Below are 22,913 nucleotides of genomic sequence, written 5' to 3' on the forward strand. Positions count from 1 at the left end.
TCACAAAATTCTATAAATACAGGTGCTGGTCATAAAATTAGAATATCATGACAAAGTTGATTTATTTCAGTAATTCCATTCAAAAAGTGAAACTTGTATATTAGATTCATTCATTACACACAGACTGATGTATTTCAAATGTTTATTTCTTTTAATGTTGATGATTATAACTGACAACTAATGAAAGTCCCAAATTCAGTATCTCGGAAAATTAGAATATTGTGAAAAGGTTCAATATTGAAGACACCTGGTGCCACACTCTAATCAGCTAATTAACTCAAAACACCTGCAAAAGCCTTTAAATGGTCTCTCAGTCGAGTTCTGTAGGCTACACAATCATGGGGAAGACTGCTGACTTGACAGTTGTCCAAAAGACGACCATTGACACCTTGCACAAGGAGGGCAAGACACAAAAGGTCATTGCTAAAGAGGCTGGCTGTTCACAGAGCTCTGTGTCCAAGCACATTAATAGAGAGATGAAGGGAAGGACAAGATGTGGTAGAAAAAAGTGTACAAGCAATAGGGATAACCGCACCCTGGAGAGGATTGTGAAACAAAACCCATTCAAAAATGTGGGGGAGATTCACAAAGAGTGGACTGCAGCTGGAGTCAGTGCTTCAAGAACCACCACGCACAGACGTATGCAAGACATGGGTTTCAGCTGTTGCATTCCTTGTGTCAAGCCACTCTTGAACAAGAGACAGCGTCAGAAGCGTCTCGCCTTTGGACTGCTGCTGAGTGGTCCAAAGTTATGTTCTCTGATGAAAGTAAATTTTGCATTTCCTTTGGAAATCAAGGTCCCAGAGTCTGGAGGGAGAGAGGAGAGGCACAGAATCCACGTTGCGTGAGGTCCAGTGTAAAGTTTCCACAGTCAGTGATGGTTTGGGGTGCCATGTCATCTGCTGGTGTTGGTCCATTGTGTTTTCTGAGGTCCAAGGACAACACAGCCGTCTACCAGGAAGTTTTAAAGCACTTCATGCTTCCTGCTGCTGACGAACTTTATGGAGATGCAAATTTCATTTTCCAACAGGACCTGGCACCTGCATACAGTGCCAAAGCTACCAGTACAAGGTTTAAGGACCATGGTATCCCTGTTCTTGATTGGCCAGCAAACTCGCCTGACCTTAAACCCCATGTGAAAAGGAAGATGCAATACGCCAGACCCAACAATTCAGAAGAGCTGAAGGCCACTATCAGAGCAACATGGGCTCTCATAACACCTGAGCAGTGCCACAGACTGATCGAATCCATGCCAAGCCGCATTGCTGCAGTAATCCAGGCCAAAGGAGCCCCAACTAAATATTGAGTGCTGTACATGCTCATACTTTTCATGTTCATACCTTTCAGTTGGCCAACATTTCTAAAAATTCTTTTTTTGCATTGGTCTTAATTGATATTCTAATTTTCCGAGATACTGAATTTGGGACTTTCATTAGTTGTCAGTTATAATCATCAACATTAAAAGAAATAAACATGTGAAATACATCAGTCTGTGTGTAATGAATGAATCTAATATACAAGTTTCACTTTTTGAATGGAATTACTCAAATAAATCAACTTTGTCATGATATTCTAATTTTAAGACCAGCACATGTATGTAAAAGAAAAACTAATTATTATTTAACAGAGTAAAAATCATGAAATGAGAATAAAATATTTACTCTCTTATCGATTGGAGTATTCCCGTTAAACTGAGGTACACTATGCTCAATGAGTGTTTATAAGAGACTAAATAAAGGATCCATTCATTTTAACAGACATACTTATAGATAAAAAACTTTTTTTTAAAAATGACTCATTTAAATAACAGGAAAAATCACACGAAAACTAAAGTGGTATGCAATGGGTCATCGTAACTCAACATTCAGCTAACTAAATCACATAAATACAAACATTGGTGTTATGAATAGATAATTTTTTTTAATAGTTTGTTCCTGTGAAGAAAGTTTACTCGATCAAAAATAAAAACCACGACTTTCTTGATATTTTAGTTTATAATTTAAAAACGGAATAAGAATCTGAAAATCTAGCAACATCACATTAAAGTTTGATAAATTCTGAAAAGAATGATACCAAACATATATATGTAGGTTTTAAAATAAGCCAGATTTAAAGCATGACAAAAAAGTGACATAAAAAGTCACATAAAATCATTGCACTTTTAGGCTTAGGATTAAATATATATAGAGTAGATATGTGTAGATATATACAGTATATACATATACAAAGCCTCAGACATTGCACCATGGTGGCTGGTTCGCTTAATTGACAATGTGAAAATCAAGTACTCCATGCACAGATCTGATCACAATCGGATATTTGGGTGGTTACCTACCAGGTAAATGCTTGTGGTTGGTTGGCCAGCCGGCAGACATCTGCCACATCCTCTCAGTTACGAGAAGCAGATCATAGACATGTAATATTACACTTGATGAGCCCCAAATAGGGTGAAATACGTGTTGTGTAGTCTTTGTATTATTTGTTAGGTACTATGTACAGTATATGTATATGGTAACCACAAGGTTGTGTCACTGTCCCCAAAACCTATTATCACCAAACACAGTCCCAGGTTCAAATAAAGGATTTTATTACACCAAATCACCTCACCAATCAATAAAACCACATTTGATAAACAAGTGAATACGCTTTCTCCCCTTCCACTCCTCCTGTTGAGTGTTATTCACTGCCTCCTGACTCTGATTTCCCAAGCTAAAGCTACAGACTTCCTTTAAACTGGACCTGGGATTTCTTCCGGTGTCACTACACTGCTCGTTTAGAGCACTTCGGGGTCTTGCAGAAACCAAGGCAGCCTTCCCCTGGCAACTCCCTTGGGTGGCACCCATGGCTATACTTCCGAACTCAAATTCCCATGCCATCTTGCAGAGTCCTAACAAGGATCAGCCCAAAGGAACACTTCCACCAGCTGTGTGGGGAAATGAACTGCTCCAGGCATCTGTCATCTCCCAGTTCATTCAGTATTCCTTGTTCCCAACCAGAACTAAGATTGCTTGGCATCCCAGCCAGTTTGTGTCTCCACTTCTGTTGTCCTTCCGTATGGTGTACTGGCCGGGTACGAAATCACCTTTCATCCTAGTCCGGAAACCTGTCTGTTCTCCTTACCACTTACAATCTTGTTTTTGTATCCAATATCAGATATAATGTATAACACTTGTACAGGTAAGTTTTGTATAAATGTCAGGGAGTTGCAGTTATAGTGATAGTGACTTGGTTAATGCTGCCACCTCACACAGTTTCAAAGACCCAAGTTTGAGTTCCATCCTCATTATTACCTGTGCAGAGTTTGGACATTTCCCCTGAGTCCTTCTGGATTTTCTCTGAATACTGATGTTCCTCCCACATCCAAAAAACATGCCAGCTAAGTTTACATTTGACTTAAACTGGCCTGGTATGAGTAAGTGGGGAGGGGGGTGCCTGACAGTTTCTGTGAAATGGGCACACAATCAGTCCAAAGGTGATGGGATATTTGATTTCCTTTTGACATTTTATTAAACAAGAATAGAAATGCCTAATGCAGCCATAATATTTTTGGGCTTCCAGTGACTTAATACTAGTGAATTAGGTCTAAATGATAGATTTTAGATATCAATAGCCTTAGAGAATATTAGAACATAAGAAATCTTAAGACATCTTACAAACAAGGGAAGACCATTCAGTCCATCAAGCTTGTTTGTTTAACTAATAGCTAAGCTGTCCCAATATCTCATCCACATACTCGGTAGTTTTTTTCTAGATTCCCACAACTCTTTCGGTAATAAGTGCTTCCAGGCTTCAGTCTTAAATGTACTACTTCTTAATTTTCACGGGTGTCCTTGAGTACATGATTCACCCATCAGCTGAAAGATATATAATAACAAGTTGCATTGATCCTCTTTTGATATTCCTTTAAAGGAGAACAAAACATCTCTGCAGGACGGTGTCATTATTAAAGTTGTATTAGAAGTCTTAATCTCTTTTTTTTTGTTTGTTTCATATTATTAATTCAAAACTATAGAATAAAAAGCAAGTATTACAAATGGAGGAATGGAGGAATAAAAGATATACTGTATTGCTGTTTTGTAAGTAAAGATTTATAAAATGTTAAACCATTTCTTACATTACTAGGGGGCTTTGCCCCCTGCTCGCTTCGCTCGCCAACCCCTGGTGTTGGGTAACCCGAAATACATTGATGTATGTATGAGATATTTGGAGTGTAAAGGTGTAGATGACGAACAAAGGAAGTAAAGAACCCATAGCATGGCACATTAGAAAAATTTATTGGAATATTTCTTTACACACAACATTTGTAGTAAAGATGGTGTGTTGTCCTTGAATGAGTTTTCCTTGGTATGGAGTATCTACAACTTTAACTTTAATGTCAGATGAATGCCGAACTGTTGAGAAAGCTACATAAAGTTGTCTCAGAGAGGTATATGCCAACTCTGTCCATGGTTTGTCCTTGGGATTTGTTGATCGTCATGGCAAATGCAGGTTTAATGGGAAATTGGCGTTGTTTAAGTGTAAAAGGTAATTCCAGGTCAGAACTTGGAAGGTCAACTGTAGCAATCAAAACAGTATTGTTAGAATGTGATCCTGTAAGTACTTTTGTAGACTTAGCTAATGCGTGACTGTTTATGACTTCAGCGACGTTTCTCATTATCAGCTCTGTGTATTGCCTGTTTTCAGGAAGGGTCTGCCATTGCCAGCTGGTGGCCTGATACTTACCTCGGTAGATGCAAAAGCAAATGAACTATTGTAGGATCCAATGCAGTCCATAAAGTTTTTACTTTCAGGTACATTGTTAGTTAGAAGTTTCCGTAGATATTCAGGATATTCATCTAAAGGAGGCAGTCTAACCTGACCCTTTTGATAACAACGTGTAAACTCATTAGTTGTAGTGCCAGTTGTTAAGTGAATGACAATGACAGCAAATGATATTCATTAATCCTAATGAACGTTCATTAATAGTGGACTCATTACAGAATGCGTTGCCAGCTAATTGGCAGAATTGTTTAGCGTCTGTTTGTTGTTCCTTTCTTTGCCGTTTATGTATTGCCTCTGCTGTTTGAGAGTCGCGTTGTAGGTGCCTGCGTTCATTAATTGTATTCAGGCGGGCTCGTTTCTGTATGTCTGTCAGTTGAGATGTTTCATTTTGGAGCCATGACTCCTTTGGTTGCATTGTTTGAGAAGCGTGTTGTAGGCACCTGCGTTCATTGTTTTTATCCAGGCGGGCTCGTGTTTGTAGCCCCGTTAGTCGAGCTCTTTCTTTTTGGAGCCGTGCCTGCTTTGCTTGCGGCATTTCAGACGCGCGTTGTAGGCGCCTGCGTTCATTGATTTTATCCAGGCGGGCTCGTTTGTGTATCTCCGTCAGTTGTGGTGTTTCGTTTTGAACCCGTGCCTGCTTTGCTTCCGCAGTTTCAGATGCGCGTTATAGGCGTCTATGTTCATTGTATTTGTCCATGTGCATCACTGTAATGTGATTCACATATGCTATATGGTTTGGACGTGTGAGGATGCTGAACGCTTAATACGGAGAGTTCGTTTATTCTTATTACCCGGACCATGCTGTGTAGTGTGGACGTTTAGTTCAGAAGCACGTTGTAGGGGCCTGCGCCTTTTGTACATTCTCGCGCCTTCCGTACTATCTTTGTGGACCTTTGCGGACTCCGTAGTGTCTTCTGTTTGACTCTGGGGTGCAGTGCAGAATCCTCTTTTCTGTGTGGCGTTAGTTGGGCTATTTCATTTTTGAGCCGTGACTCCTTCGTTAGTTGAGCTCTTTCGTTTTTGAGCCGTGACTCCTTCGTTCGCGGTGGATCAGACTTCGCTTGCGGTTTATGAGATGCGCGCTGTAGGCGCCTGCGCACTATGTCTCCTGCGTCCATCGCCGTGTACCTGGGTCCATTCCTTCCGGTTTACCATTCTCGGTTAGTAATATGGATAACACAATATTCAGCATAGACATTTTACATGTGTTGTTTAAAAGCATACTCATGCTAAGTTATAGAAGCCCAATAATTGATCCTCTCATCCAGTAAGGCATTACAGGCATATGCCCTTTAAAGTTTCTTTTCACATGATCTGATGGCACATGCTAAGATAATGCTAGGCTTGTGATAAGGTAGGCAGCTCCAAAAGTTTTCATGGTACCAGGGCATTTACAATGAAGGGATACAGAATATAAGCTGTAAATAAATACGTAAAAAGGTGATTGTAAGATGGCTCGGTGAGCTGCTGTTGAAAATGTTGGCTTTGAATCCAAAAGACTAAAGATTCAAATCTTATGCCTAACTTTAAATCTTAACTTGCTTGCACTCCAAAAGTTAGAATTAAGTACCACTGTATTTTTGTATTAGTCACGCACTCTAGAATGGCATTCAATAGTAAAGGTCACAAAACATAACAGCATTCTTAGACCCCCATTTACACCAATTTGGGAACACAGTTTGTCCTGCATCATCCACACAGGGTTAAATTAGAACTAGCAATAAGTCTAATCCACATGTCTTTATGCATGTGGGAGAACAACTAGAGTACCATTATCAAAGGTGCAACATTAAATAAATGTTTCTCATATTATTTAATAGCAATGCTCTTAGAAAGATGTCAATGTATTTATAGCTGATCATTATCACAGAACTCCATGCTGTGCAAATACTTTATCACCATCAGTTATAAAAAAAGAAGTAATAAGTCAACTAAGTGAAATTAGGTTGTCATGGACAATTACAAAAACACTTCAACCGACAGCTGAAAAATGTCATAAAATTATTCCTATTGTCAAACATTTAAGCTGATTTTCAAAGCTCTGGATCTTATAAGAATGCAGAAGCAATTAAATATAACATAAATTTGAGTTTGAAGTGTTTATTTGTTACAGATTTCACCATTTGAAGTTAAAACTGAGTGGGTGATATTGGGAGAATAACAGCAGCCATTGAAGGGACTGATACTTTGAACCTTATTTTTTAATAACAGGTCACAGGAAGCCAGAGTCTTTCCTGGTAGCACTGGACACAAGGCAGGACGCAATCCACAATGGGTTCCTGGTCCATCACTGAGTTTACCCCCGTATACAACAACATTTGCTCATAGCTGGTAAAGGTACACTCTGCCGTCAATCCAACATTCAGAACTTTATGATGACAAAGAAAACCCTAATTTGCAGAGAAGATCATCAAGAATATAGAGAGAATGTGTCCACTGTACACAGACACTAACTAGCTCAGGTTCACTTTGTTTTTGAAGCAGCAATGGCAAGAACTTTTTACTGTTCAACACCTACATCAGGTTACCTATTTCAATTAAAAAAAATGTGACAGTTATGTCTCACTGAACAAAATGAGATTGCAGTATGTATGTGTACACAGTATGTGTGGAAGTACAAGAAGGGGTCTCAGTGATCAGTTAGAATGTCTCTAAGTTCTAGGACATTATGCTTGAACCTGTATATGTGGAGCTTTAGGTTTTTCAGCTAAATTCTTCAGTTTTCCACCAACAGAATAAGAAGGTTAGGCTAACTAGCTGCTGTAAACCAGTCTGGAGTAAGTATAAGCAGGAGTGTACACTGTAAAAACCACTGTCCTGTCCATGCTTCCTTTTTTGGGTCGAATGCTGTTTGAACTAGTTGTAGCTTTCAAAAACAGTGTGTCAGTAAATTGGGTTCAGCACATGGATAAAAATTGGACATAAATATTAATTTAATATTGTTTTCACAAATCAGTCCTAGACAGGGAATCAGTACATTACAGAGACAACTCACATTCACAAGATCAATTTAAAATTTCATCTTTGGGATGTGGAAGTAAAATCAACTCAAACAGGGAGAAAGTGCAACCACCGCAGAGACAATAACACGGCACTTGATTCAAGCACAGAGTGCTCCATGAGGCAGCAGTGCTAAGCACTACCCTGTGGTGCCCCGTGCAGTGGTACTGTTGCACAGTTTGGACTCTGGGCACCTGGAATTGTAACCAAACAACCAGGGCATGGGAGAATAGAGACAGAGACAATGACTGTACCCAGAAACAGAACTCTGGTTTATATGAGATGTGCTAAATAACTATTTACAGAAACGTCTTTCAAATATATACAGACCAATGCAAAAACAATAACAAAACCAAGTAAAAATATGTTCTGGGGGGAAAAATGATGAGAGAAAAAAATCCTACAAAATAAACAAAAAGCCTTTTTCTTTTCTTTCTTCTTCTTCAACAGACAGTTTACGAAGGACAGATAGAAAAACAATCAAAAACAAAAAATGAAAAAAAAAAAACAGGCTCAAAGACAATAATGAAAAATTGAGCAACCACAAAACACAGATTACTTCCACCCAGAAAATATATATAATTCGGAAGTAAGCTGTCCTCACTAATATATACAACCTTTTAAACATTCTTCTCTTTGCTAAAAGAGCAAAAAGCAGTGACTATAAGCCCGAAAACCAGTCAAAAGATGGCCCCTAGAAGTCTGGACTTTAGTTTTACACCGCTAGAGCGCTTGTCCATCCAATCATAATTTATGCCTTCCAGGGATCCCCAATAGAAAGTAATGTTGATTCATGCACCCCAGTTCTCCTTTGACCAGGTACAGCATCACTAATTTAAAACCTTCCTTTCCTTGCGTGTACATATATGTTTGCTGCCATGTGGCGCTAGCTCCTCCTTAGGTAAGTTGCACGGTGAACTTTTACTTCCTTTTTTTTTCTCTGCGCATTATCTCTCTCTCTCTGCCAGCAGCCTCTTACTCACACTTACTCTTACGCACTGTGCTCTTCGGGTGTCTTCAGGAACATACTGTACTTTGCTGTTGGGCCACTTCTATTTGAAAGCACGCCTGGAGATAAAATAGTGTCTTTTGACACTTGTCTTAGTGTAGGGCCAGTTCAAAGCAGGAGAAGCCCAGTGAATTCTAGAGAAGCAGTCCTTCGAGGTAAGGGGGTGATGCACTACATGCAGGCAAGGCATCACCCCACCACCACATTCTCACTCAGTGGAGTGCTAAAAACCACGATTAGCTAAAGATCGCTATAAAAACCGCTACTTTAAAGGTGTCTGCGGACTTGGCTTATTACATACCCAAATATGAATAGTTCTGTACAATAAATAATTTTCAGTACATATGGCAACTGACTTCCTTTGGAAATTTTATTAAATAAAATGGATATTTCTGTGCATCTTCTTTGTATTAATATATTAACATTTACAGTATGTCTTTTCACTGAATTAGGTCATTCATTATATGAAATTGAGTAGAGTATATGCAGAACAATGCTGGCACATAGATTTGAGTATCATCAATTAATACACTTAACAGTAGAGAGTATAAGCACACATTTCATCTTTATCCAGCATTAACACACACTATGAACAATATGTTGAATATGGAGTGACACAATGGCACAGAAAGTAGAACACAGGCTCATTGCTCTTGGACTATGACTCAGTCATCAGTTTGGGAGTCTGCCAGGTGGAGCTAAAATTATGTGAAACAACACTATACTCATTATTAACAAAGAATAAAGTTTTTTCCACATACTGAATTATTTATGTGCCATCATGGAAATTACACACTTCGATTAACATTGTAATAAACTTTTGGACTTCACATTTTTTCAGTGGCATGAGGAGCAATATATAATGGAAAGCAGTACTTATTAATGTTTTTAGTGACACAGATTATCATATATATTGCTAGGTATTAAAATGAAAAATGAGAAATTATTTAATTTTGTGATACAGTTTTACACTTTATTAAAGCTTGGTTCTAATGTAAACTGAACTACATTCGAGCAGCTCTACTTACATAACGCTGTGATCCGTCATATTCACATCTTTCAATCTTCCCCTGGCTGCCATCAGCGAAATAGAGCTTTTCTGCTTTGTGGTCAATGGTAAGCCCATTTGGAGTGAGAATGCCCGTGCTTACAATGACTTGCATGCTGTTTCCATTCAGAGTAGAACGCATAATACTTGGATGTTGTTCATTCCAGTTGGTCCAGAACATTAACCTAGAACACAGAGAAGAGAAGAAGCTGACAATTGTTGTGCTATATCTCAACCATATGAAACTCTGGATCAATCACAGGAGATTGTAATGGAAAAGTAGATGTCAGTAATTTATTCACCTATTACAAGAAAACAGGTAGTCCTTCAACAACTTTCTAACTCAATATCTGGCTTCTCAACATGGGTGTCGAAGGTCACAACCACTGTGACTAACTTCTTAAACTGAGAAGAAGTTAGTTTGAGGTGAGTCAGCACTCCATGTTGAACTTCTAGTTCACTAGGTTCTGCATCCACACTTAGGGTTTTCAACAATCTGGCAATATTGCTTTTGATTTTTGTAATACATCAAACCATTAATCTGTTCTAGTATTCTTCCTTTATTTATTTAGGGCTTACAGTTTTAAAATTCTGACTGGCAAAAACACTGTAGATGAGTGCTGTAAAAAGGCAGCTTGTTCTCAGCTGTTTGAGTGTCAGCCCATTTAGTTTAAAGTGCCAGTATTTTAAAAGATGCATCCATCCCTCCTTCCATTACTGAAAGAACTTTGTCCAGTTCAGGGTTATGGAAGCTTGCCACTATTAGTTTCAGAGCAGAAATCATCTACTGACTGGATGCCAGTTTATAGTAGAGCACACCAATGTGCACGTGTCACTCAGAATGGCCCAATTTATAGTCGTCAGTTAACTTAAAACACAAATTCAGAGAACCATATGAACAACAGTGAGGCACTGCATGCACAGAAGATAAACTAAAGTATCACTAACTAAATAGTGCCATCCAGTTTGGCAGTGAATGTGCTCTGTTACAGCATTAACAGACTCATCATTCATAGTTACACTGAATCAATTCGGCCAGCACTGAGCATAAAACAGAAATTAACAATTGGTAATATTCTTACTCCAATTCATGGTTACAGGGAGTGACAGTAAATCACAAGAATGTTGTTGGTAATGCAGGCATTAATTTTAACATCATCAATGCTTCCTTTTCTTAATATGCATATTTAAAATTACTCTGAGCCGAAGCCTATCCCAGCAATACAAGGTAGAATGTACGAACCAGACTTGGGCCAAGCACTAGTCCACTGAGGGGAACACACACCCTCCACTCACTGTAATGTCTGTGAATCCCAAATAATGTAAGTCTCTAAAGCACTTCCAAAAAATACCCACTATAGGGGGAAATCACACCAAAATCCCCAGTAGCTGGCTGAGACGTTGTGTGTATTGACTGCAACATACATTAAACTTGACAGTGAAGCGTGCTCTGGTGAGCTTTACACACAGCATCACAAAAGAGCTCAAAATCTATTGTCTGGACAAGTACACATCAATTAGCTGAGGGAGGCTTCTGCATGAGCCCCAACAGGAAACAGAAATACAGTGGAACCTCGGTTTGCGAGTAACTTGGTTTCCGAGTGTTTTGCAGGACGAGCTAAAATTTGTAATAAATTTTGACTTGATAAACGAGCGAGGTCTTGCAATACAAGTAGTATGTATACGCTTTGTCTGCTGAGTGTCATGTGATCACAACTGAGCTGATAGTTCTTCTCTCTCTCGCTGCGGGATTGTGGGCAATCGTCTCCTATTCTCCGTCTGAGTCGGCGTGCCTCACTCATATAGTCAACATCCGTACGAGCGTATACTGTTTACTACAGCATTGTGACTGTGTGGGTGTGCGTGTGTGCACGCGCACGCACTCATGTGCTGTGACGTGCGAATCCCCGTCTTGCACCCCAAAACACAAAGCTGAGTCTCAGTACTTTAGCAACACCAGCTTTATTCAGCTTGAAACAGCAACAGCGTGGTTATTTATTGTAGTGGGATCTGCCACTCTCCTATACACAGACACAGCAGTCAGGCAGGGTCGTGGCCAAGTAATACTGTGCCCTGCGCATTTACAATGTTCCTTGTTCCTTGTATCACCCATCGATGGCAGGCGCTTATAGCATGTCCGCGATCTTTTCGGATTCGCTTTTACGGCGAACTGCTACAGCGCTGGGAGACCACAATTGCTTTGGGATGCTCTTCCGCATGTTGTCCCGTTGGGTGGAATCCCACAAGAGTTTAGAAACTCACTCACACCAGCCATGATTCTTTTCAAAGGTAAAGTGCAGGTTAATTTGTTTTATGTATTTTTACTTTATATTTTGTATTAATCATTTTTATATGAATAGTTTTGGGTTGCGGAACGAATCATCTGAGTTTCCATTATTTCTTATGGGAAAATTCACTTTGATATATGAGTGCTTTGGACTGCGAGCACGTTTCCGGAACGAATTATGCTTGCAAACCAAGGTTCCATTGTATATAAAGAAACACTTGGAGCTTTCATGACAACTACTAATGGCAATCCCGAGGTCCATTATTTTGAGTGTACTTCCATAGATCGATCAAGGTGAAATGAATTCAAGATGTGGAAGTTGGTTTGTGGCTTAGAGCAACCATTCACTCGGGAGTGCGTTTCTCTCTCACTTACCCAGCTGGGACGCCTCTTCTATATGGAAACAAGTATGGACTGAACAGTACCTCCCCCAGGACACTAGATGGCAGCCCCCTGGGTGGCAGTGGTGCCTTGGATTCCCACAGGGCTCCATGGGAGATGGAGTTCTCTACAACCCTGTTGGAATCTGGAGATGCCGCCAGGGGGCGCTGCAGTTGTTCCAGAGCCCGTATGGGCGGCTCTTCCGCCACACCTGGAAGTGCAGACGGAAATAGGTCGTCAAACACCTGGAGCACTTCTGGGTGGGTAATAAAAGGAGCTGGCAGCCACCACTCCAAGAGCCAGAGTCGGGTGGTAGTGGATGAAGCTTACCAGAGAGGAGTGGTGGAGAAAAGAGAAAGAGGAAGAGAAGAAGAATTGCATGGGTTTGTACTTATTGGAACTGTATTGTGTCTATGAGAATGGTAAAAGGCATTTCCCATAGGAAAAGAAAATAAAATAAAACATTTGTTTGTTTTATCAGTGTGCCTCCTGCGTCTGTCTGTGCCGGGTTGAGCGCTGGTATAGCAGCTTTTGGCACACCAGCTATATATGAAAAGGAACACACAAAACCTTTCTAAAATAAAAGATTCTTGCCAAAAATGCTCTGCAATAACAATGGAGCTCTGTGGAGCACAAAGCCAATAATATTTGCCCCAAACAATAAGGCAATTTTATGTAACCAAAGTCCCAATAATGAAAACCAAAACAAAGTCAAAAGCAGAGCATGAAGTCAAAACCCGAAAATCACAATGAATGTAGAAGATCGCAGTAGCTCACCACTCTCTACTGCTTTCAAATGAACCAGCAGGAACTGTGGGAGACCCTTGGGTTTTAAGGGCAGAGGGCAGGTCCTGGCGGTGATTAGCAGGTAGCCTCACCTCTTGGTGGACCACACACAATACACATTGGAACATAACACAGGCAAAGACAATACAGCAGATAGTTAACATTAACATAAATGACTGGCTCAACCAATAACAAAAAGGGCATAAAACATGTAATTAAACCCTAGCCAGGACAGGAACCCTAGCTAAAATATAACACTCGCAATCAAGTAACCTGGAAAAACACTCACTCTGACATGGTAAGAAATGTAAACTGGAGCTGCAAGGCAGAAATGTATTTAGCTAACTAGTGCTAAGTGGGGTGATTGCTCACCATAGGGAAAACCTATGCACATGGCCTCTCTCACTCACAACAACCTATTAAAGTGACCGGTTTACTTACTCAGCATGGTTTTGAGGATGTGAAAGGAATCCTGGGATAGAAGGAGAAAATGCTTGGGGAGAACATGCAGATTTTACAGAGAAGAGCTGAGGATTTCAATGAAGTCATCTGGAATTGGGAGACAACAGTGCGAACAACTGCAGCCCTCAAATACTGCCATTGATTTTAATAAATTTTAGGTTGAATGCAGAAACATTAAATTCTATAACTAAATACAATTTTGGAAAAAACTGAGGACTTGATAAACTGAATGAGTCAGTAAACTGCTAAAGCCACCAGCAGCATTTTGTACACTAGCTCTGTGTCATAACACATAAAATGTAAGCTACAAGGTGTGTCCATTTAATTCAAGTTTTTTACTAAAGTAAACTGAAAGGAGTGACAAACAGCCATACAATCAATAACAACTGACAAAGATCTACAGTCCAATAGTAAATGTCTTTATTTGAGCACTCAAATATTACAGGTTTTTGTGTGAAATGAGGCAGATATATATATAAAATAATAGTTGTTTTACTGCTGACTGTATTGATTGTGATGTAAATTTAATATTTCACATCCTAATGATTTCCTTTATTTGACCTCCCATTGCTGGAAGTGCTGACTTTCTCTTTCTTAGTATTGAAGGTCTCACTTCAGTAACTGGCTTTGTGATAGAGTGAAGAATGCACATCTACAGGCAGAAATATTGCAGCATAACCAAATATTATATGTTTGCACTCAAACATCTATATTTGTCATTCCCACTTTTATTAAAAGCTTATGTAAATTACAGCAGAGCGAGTGATGTACTGGAATATTTTTATTTATATTAATGCCCTTGCTAATACCGGATATTACTAACACAAGAGTCTATTTTGATTAAAAGGCCCATCTCACTTTCCTTGGAGGGAGAACCACACTATTGTGTACTCACAGTACATTAACATATGAAAAGTATTGACAAATGAAATTTTCAAAAATTAGATTAAGCAGGTTTTGAGATTGTTATGTTAATATTGTACTTCACATTACATATTATCACATGAAATAGTTCAGTATGTTTCAGATATTAACTCCTTCACCATACTCACAAACTTAAGAGAAACATTGTGAAAATTATTCAGTTACAAAGATAAAGTTCAGAGAAAGTCTTAAAACAGCAGGATGAGGATAACAAATAATTTGTTGACTTAATGCTCTCAGTACCAAGCTTAGTGTTGTACGCTGAACAGTGCATGGGACTTTTCTCCACATATTGATTACATGTCTAAACACAGAGAGATTGTGAAGTACTGTGTTTCAGTCAGTGGGGTGTGGGTGCAAATGATATTTAATGTTATCCAAAATGTTATTACCTATAGAAGAGTAAGCATAAACAGTCTTTATATAATTTAAGTGGCGGATTGAATGCAATCATGGGAAAAATCTTAACAGCATGTGAGCAGTTTGTACCTGGCAGCTTCTCACAAAGCCTCATGTATTGCAATTACTGCATGTCACTATTTTCTTTGTAAAATCCAGCACATTTATTATAAAAGAACAATCAATGGTAGTGAAAAGGATGAAAGATAGCTGCTATAGAGGTGCCTTTTTATTTTTGAAGGAAAACAATTACAAGTCTACCTTTCCTTTTGTGCCTTCTTTTAATAACAAAATTGAAACCTACACAATTACTTAAGAAGAAAAGCTCCAAATGTATTTTTGAGTAAATGTTTGAGGTTTCAGATCATTCTGAGTGCAGCTAGTCATTTTTTATTAGCTGAAATAGTGAAAGGATATGTTGGCTATTGAATAAAAATGATAATATTGTTAAAGAGTCCTCCATGCCACTACATATGAGTAATTTGCAGAACAAAGATCCTCTTTCCTGTACAGCTGCATTGTAAATTATGTACAGCAATGACTAAAAAAATGGCAATTCACAAGTTTAGGATGTTGCCAGGAAAAAATTGGTATCAGGCTAGCAACAGGCAGGGAATGTGCTGATCAAACAGACAAATGTTTACGACTGAATGGAGAGCTGTTTTACAAGCCATTGTAGGTAAAGGTAGGCTACTAGGGCATAGCAAAATGCAAGTGAAAACATCAGTTTGGCAGTGGGCAGGAAGTTCAAGGAGATAAACCTTTACTAGTGAATGCAGAACTGTTCTCCAAGGCAGTGTGAATAAACAAAGTAAAGAAACTAGGGGATAGTAGGCTCTGCAAGAACACTGAAATATAAAATTGTCAATGGTATTGTATTCTTGTGAACTGTCGAGAGGAGACATTCAAGTAAGAGTTTCATTACATTATGTACACTATGCACCATGTTCACATGGCAATAATCATGGCCTGAAAGCACATATCATCATCATAGGTCTTTATTATCATTGCACATATACAATGAAATTGGATGCCAGAATATCAATGCAAAGCAAAAAGGGATTATAAAAACTATAAGAATATATACAACAGGCCACACATTCAAGACATTTTTCTGCTGGTATTCATTCATTACATAATTTAGGGTTTTGCAATATGAGCAGCATTTAGCACAGTTATGGCCTTTGAATAAAAACTGTTTTTTAATCTGTTTGTTTGTGTTTTTATTGTCCTAAAATGTAAGCCCAAGGGAAGCAGTTCAAACATAGAGTGGCCAGGATAGAATGGATCTTTAGGCACGGGACCTTTTTAAGACAATGGGAACTGTAAAGATCTTTCAGGGAAAAGGCATCCAGTAATCTTCTGGGCAGTATTGACGACCCCCTGGAGTGCTTTCCTCTCTGGTACCATGCAGCTGGCAAACCACACACAGATGCAATAAGTCAATATGCTCTCTACAGAGCAACAATAAAAGGACATGAACAGTTTTTAAATGAAATAATTCTTCCTGAGGATCCCCAGGAAGTGAAGTCTCTGCTGTGCCTTCTTAACCAGCTTTGTGGTGTTAGTGTTCCACGTCAGGTCTTCCTTTATGTGCACACCCAGGAACTGGAAGTCAGAGACTCCCTTCACACAGTCCCCACCAATGAAAAGGGGCTGGATATCCGTTCTCTTCCTCCTAAAGTCTTTGGTTTAGGTGGTATTAAAAACCAGATTGTCGTCTCTGCACCACACAAATGCCTCGTCCCAATAAGCGAACTTGTTCCCCTGAGAAATAAGCCACACTATGGTGGTGTCATCTGCAAATTTGATGATGCCATTGCTGGAGTGTGTGGGGGTGCAGTAATAAGTATAGATGGTGAAGAGAAGAGGACTCAGCACGCAGCCCTGTGGAGAATCCCTGCTAAGACTGAGAGCTGAGCAGATGTGGGGCCTATTGTTACCCTCTGGGAACAATCGTAGTCCCAGGTCTGTCAATTTGGTCACCAGTTACTCTTGGGCAGTAACTGAGCCCAGTCTGTGAAGAATGAGAAGCAGCTATTACTTTAACATGGTACAATCACTTGTACCAAACAAAGTAATGCTTTTCCCTATGAAATTGCAGAAGACACAGCAGAGAGCCTAACTGAGAAAAGCACAGAACATAAGTGTCACATCGCAGAGAAAAAGAGTGCACTCCAATACAAGAAGAATCTTTAACTTGGACAGTGAGCAACAACACCAACGACTCCACACAACACTGGACATCATCCTTAGAGATTTGGTATCATAAAACTGTTTATCTGTGCCAAGATAAATTAGAACTTTAAATAGCCAGTAAACAACCAGTCTCTTCCAAATTACATGTTTGTCTGTCTCATCTGTTTTGTGTCCTGTCTTATATGTCAGTATACATATGCAGTTACCATATTTCTATTATCAATAAATTGTATCGTTCTTTTTCTTAAAATGAGTGTGCTTCAGTTACCTTGATATAAATCTAATGGGCAGAGACCATCCCCTACGACAGAGAAAGGTAAGGGAAACGAAAAGCCTTACCAAATTATTTAATTAACTAACTGTGGTACCTTGTCTAAGTCAGTTTGAAATCTAAGTAATCAACATAGACCTCGACATTAACATTTGCATTGCAATATGCAGTGCATCTGTTTCTGTTATATGCCATTAGGTATCTAATTCATAAAAGCAGAGTTAATGCTTGAGATGCAGCATCTTTTGAAATGACAGAGACATACAAACAACATTAAGAAAGGAATTGATTCTTAGGAAATTCAAATATAACATTATTAAATTATTTTCTTTCTGACTTTTTAATATTTGTAGACAATTTTAAATTAAAGTGACTATTTTCAGTACTGGTATTAGTAAATGAAGATATAATAAGGGGAACAAGTGCTTTCTTGTCAGAGACTGAATTAGTTAATATAATTTATTTATTTCATTAGGAAATTCTTCAGTTATTTTTATAGGTACACTTTAAGACACAACAAAATCTATCATTGGTTTTCCTGGTAAGACTTTTGGGTAAAACTACCACTTCTGAATAAATAAATGCTTTGAGTTTTTATTTTCAGGACTCATTTATACTTACTTCTGACATTCATCCAGAGCAACAACATGAGGGTGGTCTTCTTCTGACATTGTAATGACTGCTTCCTTCTTAAATGCTCCACGCCTGGACTGGTTTATAGTGTGCCGTGATATCGTTGATGTTGTAGAACTGGTCCAGTAGATGGTATCCCATGCTCTGTGGTAGGCTAACCCTTCTACAGATCCCACATCTAACAGAAACAAAAAAACATATAGTTATACATTTATAAAAATTAGAAACTTTTTAAATATCTTAATGGTCTTTACACAGGTGGATAGTAAATAAGCAAGTCATTAAAATACAATAACATGCATGCATTAAATAATAAAGTGCCACTTAAAAATGTTGTACACGTATATGTCAGATTTTATAATCTTGCTATTGACAGCCATGAAAATAGGTTATTTCCATATTAAACACTTAGTGCAAGTGGGAAAGATGAGGTGTAAACCAAATACAGTAAATACATAAATAAACTATACTAGAGCCTCCCAATACACATGTAAAGGTCACCATGAGGCACTTAGCCCAAATTCAAATAGGAACTGTACAGTATCTGATGAGAACTATGAAATAGTCATTCCTTGAACTGTCTGCAATAATTAAAAACATATTTTTGACATTAGCAACACTTATTTTAAACTTTACTAATTGGAAAATTCAATAAATAGATGAACACAATTTTTAGCTAATTTAGATTTTTCAGCATTTTCACACTTTCGTTTTCTTCGATAAATGCAAGTTTAAAAGTGTGATGAAACACTGACAATTTAGCACAACGCATTCCCGGCACATCATTTCATAGTATTAGTTAGGTACTGCAATTTGCTATGACACAGGACTAGTCATATTCAACAATCATCCATCATTTTCTTTTCTGACCTTCTGAGTACAGTATTACCAGAAATCTATCCCAGCAGAAAGAGGCACAAACCAGGAACCAACCGTGGATTGTCTTCTAATTTATGGTGGCACTCACAGCAGGAGATCTGTGATTTGTCAAGAACCCTAATTGCATGTCTTGGGACTGTGGTGGTAAACTGGGGACCCTGGAGAGAAACTTGCATGATCTCCACATAGCTGGCACTATAATGATGAATGCTTTCAGGATCTATAAGCCATAACATGGTAACACTGCCTGCTATTTCCTTCTCCTCCTTTTTACTTTCAATAAACTGTGATTAGAAACACAATGTATGTTGTCAGTTTAGTTACAGAGGTATGAAAAATATATATTTTGTTAAGTTCTTCTAATGTTAAGGCATATAAACTTAACAAATTACTTTAAATAGACCTAATGTGAATGTTTTTGAGACAGGCCCTGTGATGAACTGGCCCTATATGCAGGGTTGAATACTACCTAGTGCCTAATGCTGCTGGGACAGGCTCCAATTCTCCATGACACTAAATTGTATTTACTAGCAGTGAAAATGAGTGGATGGCTGGATGATCGCATGCTGTTGAATTAATAAAGCAACACAAAAGAATTGTTGACATTAACAAAACAAATCACAGCTTTTTTATTTTTTTATTTTCACAAATTAGAACCTAAAAATGAAATCTATTAGCATACAGTGAGTTTATAAAATTACAATAAAAAGCCTCTTATGAGAAATAGCTGTCTACAATGATTTACAACAATACATTGCTGCCATCAGCAAAAGTGAATCATGGCCATAGTGAGCATTAATAAATATCCTGAATTTTTATCTTTGTTAAAACTTGGACCATAAAATTATGATTTAAAAACAGTGGAAATTATAGTGTTGTGTGGTATGCAGTGTCTTTGTTGCAGACAGTTAATCTTCATTCCTGAAATGCCATTTCCTTTAGATTCTGAACATTCTTCACGTCTTCGTGTAAAACCTTCCCATTTGAAAAAGGCACAATGTCACATCAACAGATAATACTAAAGTCTCCTGCTTTGAGTGAATTTATATTAATGCCCACTAAAAGGCACTAGAAGCATTTCTGTCTTAACACAGCTATTGCAGACATTACGATTCAAAGAACAATTAAATAAATTACACACTTCTTTATCCAGTCCAACTATAATCATAAAAATGCAAAGAGATTGAGAATTAGAGCAAGAAGTAATTAGTAACTAGTCAAGAAGATAGTGAAATTTGTGCTCGCATGTCTAATACTAAACTAGCCTTATGGCCCGTGGTTTCTGAGTGATTTGGTGCTGTCACACAACCATAGGTGAACAAGGTGTACAGTAATCAGCTCACCATACTACCTTGCTGGTTGCCTGTGTTGAGAAAGTGATACTGCCAATCCACGCAGGCATGATTCTGCCAGTTAGAAGGTGCAAAAAGCAGCTGCAGAGGGTGGGATTAAGTTCAAAGTTTAGGAACATTCACCTTGGAAAATAGGGTAAAATAGAGTTGAAAAGTGAGCTATAGTCTATAAACAGTACTCTGGTGTAGCACTTTTTATTATCCTGGGGTTCCAGAATGGTATGAAATATAAAGGATATTGCCTGTCAGTGGGCCAGTTGTGAACATACACAAACTAGAAATTCCCATACTGTCTGAAATATTTCATTTAGATGTCTCAGCAGTAGTCTCTCTCAAAGCTTTTCATCATAATGGGGGTGGGAGCCACTGTACTCATTGAGACAGTGCGCTCTTGTTTTCTTTGGTGTATGGCTAATTATTTATTTTGTTAAAATAGGTGGAGACCAAAGATGTCTCAGTGAAATAATAAAAATGTCACAGAAAACACCAGTAATTGGTCAGTACAGCCTTTTAAAACTTATGCTGAAATTTATTTAGGACCCAATGCCTTTTAGACATGTGTAATTTGAAAATTAAGACTCTGTATAGCATTCACAAAAACCAGAGTGGGTGGATCACACAGTACTGAAGTTAACTGCAAGGAAGGCTATTTGTTACTGTGATCCAGGCAGACATATAAAGAATTACTTTTGCCTGGGAGAGAAAATGTGGATGAGACATTTAGGCTTTGATTCTGTAACCTGTAAACATCTGTAAATCCTGCATTAGTTTCAATACTTCAAGACTGTTGCTATGCTCAGTCTTCAGTTTATCCTTTAAATGACATTGAGCAACTTAAATGAAACCACATTGTTGAATATATTGTTTGTAACAGATATTGCTGTTTATAAAAGATATAAATCAATATCATGTAGCCATCTAAATTGCCACAAATGCTGTCCCCACTGTTTTATTCTGTTTGCTTTTAATTTCCTGGGCTAGACAGGCCAAAACATATTATCAGCCAAACTAAAATGCAAAAAAAAAAAAATAAAAATAAGTAACCAAATTAAGTTTTAAAAGGCCAAAACAGAAATGATAACATTCAAATACTTCAAAAGCCTATAATTTCTATTCACTTAAATAAAAAAAAAATCACCCAATTTCTGGCTCATTTATCCAGTTTAAGGGACACCAGTAAAAGCAAAATAGGAAACAATGGGATGCAGAGCTCCCCACTTTTAAATAAACCTGTGGGATTTGTGTTAAACTTGCTGTCTGTATTGGGTTAGGGTGGCTGTATGCTCCCCTGGACTTCACTTTATATTTATATGTATACTAGGGGGTTTCCCCCTGCTCAATTCGCTCACCAGCCACTTCGCATCTCTGCTATTCGTGTTGTGAAGAGAGGGGCTGAAGGCACCCCAAGGAGATGCGGTTGCTCCTCTGAAACCCCCTCTTAAACGGTGATGCAATGGGAAACAAATGGGGTTTTTTTACCTCCTCTTTGCTCGATCAGCTGCTGGCTTGCTGCTTCTGCTGCTGCCGTGCTGTGTGATCTGCATTTCGCACGCCGCATCGAACATTTAAAAGCCTGTACAGCAGCTGTCCTACTCTTTGTGTTTTATTTCTGGCCCTGAGCATGGTTAAATCCATCCATCCATCCATTTTCCAACCCGCTGAATCCGAACACAGGGTCACGGGGGTCTGCTGGAGCCAATCCCAGCCAACACAGGGCACAAGGCAGGGAACCAATCCTGGGCAGGGTGCCAACCCACCACAGGACACACACAAACACACCCACACACCAAGCACACACTAGGGCCAATTTAGAAACGCCAATCCACCTAACCTGCATGTCTTTGGACTGTGGGAGGAAACCGGAGCGCCCGGAGGAAACCCGCGCAGACACGGGGAGAACATGCAAACTCCACGCAGGGAGGGAAGCGAACCCGGGTCCCCAGGTCTCCCAACTGCGAGGCAGCAGCGCTACCCACTGCGCCACCGTGCCGCCGCATGGTTAAATCTTTTGGCACAAAGTCCCGTCTGGCGATATGCGAGTTCTTCATATTTTTTAGTTTATAATTTAAAACCGGAATAAGAATCTGAAAATCTAACAACATCTAACACATTAAAGTTCGATTAATTCTGAAAAGAGTGATACCAAACATATATATGTAGGTTTTAAAATAAGCCTGATTTAAAGCGTGACAAAAAACGTGACATAAAAACATCACTGTTGCACTTTTAGCCTTAGGATTTTATATATATATATATATATATATATATATATATATATATATATATATATATATATATACTGCGGTGGGTTGGCACCCTGCCCGGGATTGGTTCCTGCCTTGTGCCCTGTGTTGGCTGGGATTGGCTCCAGCAGAACCCCGTGACCCTGTGTTTGGATTCAGCGGGTTGGAAAATGGATGGATGGATATATATATATATATATATATATATATATATATATATATATATATATATATATATACAGTATATATATATATATATATATATATATATATATATAT

At 38.6% G+C, this 22,913-nt stretch overlaps 1 protein-coding gene across 1 annotated transcript in view; it reads right to left on the reverse strand.

Annotated features, from left to right (window-relative positions):
- Positions 1–22,913, reverse strand: part of lrp1bb (low density lipoprotein receptor-related protein 1Bb) — a 2,167,948-nt gene that overhangs the window by 409,054 nt on the left and 1,735,981 nt on the right. Inside the window, exons 42-43 of the mRNA XM_051931086.1 lie at positions 18,149–18,338; positions 9,799–10,003 (exon numbers count right to left, since the gene is read on the reverse strand). Coding sequence (XP_051787046.1) covers positions 9,799–10,003; positions 18,149–18,338 — 395 coding nt within the window. The remainder of the gene's footprint in view (positions 1–9,798; positions 10,004–18,148; positions 18,339–22,913) is intronic.

The sequence above is a fragment of the Erpetoichthys calabaricus genome, chromosome 8, assembly GCF_900747795.2.
Source record: "Erpetoichthys calabaricus chromosome 8, fErpCal1.3, whole genome shotgun sequence".
NCBI lineage: Eukaryota > Metazoa > Chordata > Cladistia > Polypteriformes > Polypteridae > Erpetoichthys > Erpetoichthys calabaricus.